The sequence below is a fragment of the Myotis davidii genome, unplaced genomic scaffold (genome assembly GCF_000327345.1).
Source record: "Myotis davidii unplaced genomic scaffold, ASM32734v1 scaffold960, whole genome shotgun sequence".
NCBI classification, from domain to species: domain Eukaryota; kingdom Metazoa; phylum Chordata; class Mammalia; order Chiroptera; family Vespertilionidae; genus Myotis; species Myotis davidii.
In genome coordinates, this window is record NW_006293003.1 from 1,872,197 (window position 1) to 1,874,401 (window position 2,205).

Sequence of the window (2,205 nt, forward strand, 5' to 3'; positions counted from 1 at the left end):
GCTCGCCAATGCTCATTTCATGATGACTCATTCAGCTATACTTTCGTTTTTTCCACTTTCTGTATGTATTATACTTCATAGAAAATGACTTAAAAAGCAAATTGCAGAATACAGATAGTACATCACCATCTGTGTTTTAAATCGTTACATACATACATAAAGGACGATATTACTGAAAAGGAAATTGGAGACTAGAAATGACAGGGAGACTATTTTCCCCATTATTCCTTTTTTTCCTTTGACATTCGGACCATGCACGTCAGTACCTGACCAACATTGCATTTCTATCAGTATTTCGAAGTTAACTTACCAAATCCCTGCCACGATAAAAGCAGCGGTTGTGATGGGTATCAGGGCTGGATACTTGACATCATAATCTTCAATCCCACGATACCACTCCAGATAGAGAATGCAGTAGAATGCAACGGACACGCTGACAAGCAACAAGGCGCCGCCAAAGAGAAACCAACTGTAAGACAAAAATGTCATCAGGATTGACAGCTCTTAGCACATCAGCAGAAATCTTACAAGTTTTCATTGGTTGCCTAAAAATCTGTTTCTACAAGAATATCAACTGGAAGAGGAACACAGAGGGACCCACAATCACTGGATTCCAGATTTCAGAAAGTCCAATCTACGGGGAGATGAGTGAGAGGATGAAAAAGTAAGCCTCTCAATACAGGCATGCATGTGTGCACTCATAAACCACCCCCCGGAACAGAACCCCGGTTATAGCTATGCATTTTCCTCAAGAACACAGGAAAGAGAGCAGCTTTCCTTTTGTTTCTCAAGTTGTGAGTGTGTCAGGTTTCTTGAAATGCTGAAAATCAATGTGCAAGATGGTTAATTCACACTGGGTTGTGGGTTCGATCCCTGGTCCTGGTTGGGGGTGTGTTTGGGAGGCAACCGATCAATGTATCTCTCTCACATCAATGTTTCTCTCTTTCTCTCTCCCACTCCCTCCATTCCCTCTAAAAAAAAAAAAAAAAAAAATCAATGGAAAAAATGTCCTCGGGTGAGGATTAACAACAAAAATTTCAACTAACAAAATAAAACACAAAAAATAAGACAAGGGTGTTTAACTTATGAACCAGGAAAGTTTTCTCTTTTTTTTTTATTACTCTTTCTTTTTCTTTATTGATTAAGGTATTACATATGTGTCTTATCCCCCCATTCCCCTCTCCCCCCCACTCTTGCCCTCACCCCCCTGGTCTCTGTGTCCATTGGTCCACAAATGAGTGCGATCATGTGATATTCAGGGAAGTTTTCTTACCTATTAGTGTGAAAGTTTTCTCTAATAGTTTTAAAGAAATCCACATAATAGGTCACAACAATGGATGCCAATATCCAGAATCCAGAATGGACATTAAGTCTTGGAAGAGGTTTTTGCTTTTTCTCAACAGCTGCAGAGGCTCCTGCAAATAAGGGAGATTTCAACTTATTAAGTTACCATAAAGTGCACGGGGAAAAATCAATCTCTCTTAAGCCAAACAAAAAAATTTACTAGAGCTTTTTGCGAACCAGAAATCTCTCCCACCATAGCATGAATTTCTTCTGTAAAAACCACCAAAATAGGCTTATATTGCAGAAATAATTACTAGCAGCCCACTATAAAACATGTGCAAGAGAGTCAACTTGTCTCCTTTAAATGGATTCTGAAATCAAATCTACTTATTCCGTCTTTCAGAAGGAATGACCACTTCTAGCAGTGTAGGCATTTTAATATTATGCCTCATATTTCATCTAGGAAAGTCAATAGTCCTATTAAGGAAAATGCCGCAGGCACATGTTAGAGCACAAAACAAATGCCATTTTCCAAGAATACTACTTATCACTATTTAATGATTTTAAGCGAACACAACCTTTTAAGGCGGCTCAACAGTGGAACGGACTGTAACCGGCTTGGCTCAGTGGATAGAGCATCAGCCTGCGGACTGAAGGGTCCCAGGTTCGATTCCGGTCAAGGGCATGTACCATGGTTGCGGGCACATCCCCAGTAGGAGGTATGCTGATCGATGTTTCTAACTCTCTATCCCTCTCCCTTCCTCTCTGTAAAAATCAATAAAATACATATATTTTTTTAAAAAGTGGAACGGGCGCAGTACTGTCTAGTCAGGTGGGGACGAGTCCACATGTCTTCCACCCGGGACTCCATCTGACAGAACAGGCGGCTGGGGTTGGATCCGACGAGTTATTTCCAATAAG

The 2,205-nt window shown here is 40.5% G+C and overlaps 1 protein-coding gene across 1 annotated transcript in view; it reads right to left on the bottom strand.

The window, feature by feature from the left end:
* The window catches only part of TMEM128 (transmembrane protein 128), an 8,274-nt gene that overhangs the window by 5,013 nt on the left and 1,056 nt on the right, over positions 1–2,205 (bottom strand). Inside the window, exons 3-4 of the mRNA XM_015565798.1 lie at positions 1,274–1,441; positions 311–469 (exon numbers count right to left, since the gene is read on the bottom strand). Of these exons, the coding sequence (XP_015421284.1) occupies positions 311–469; positions 1,274–1,441 (327 nt within the window). The remainder of the gene's footprint in view (positions 1–310; positions 470–1,273; positions 1,442–2,205) is intronic.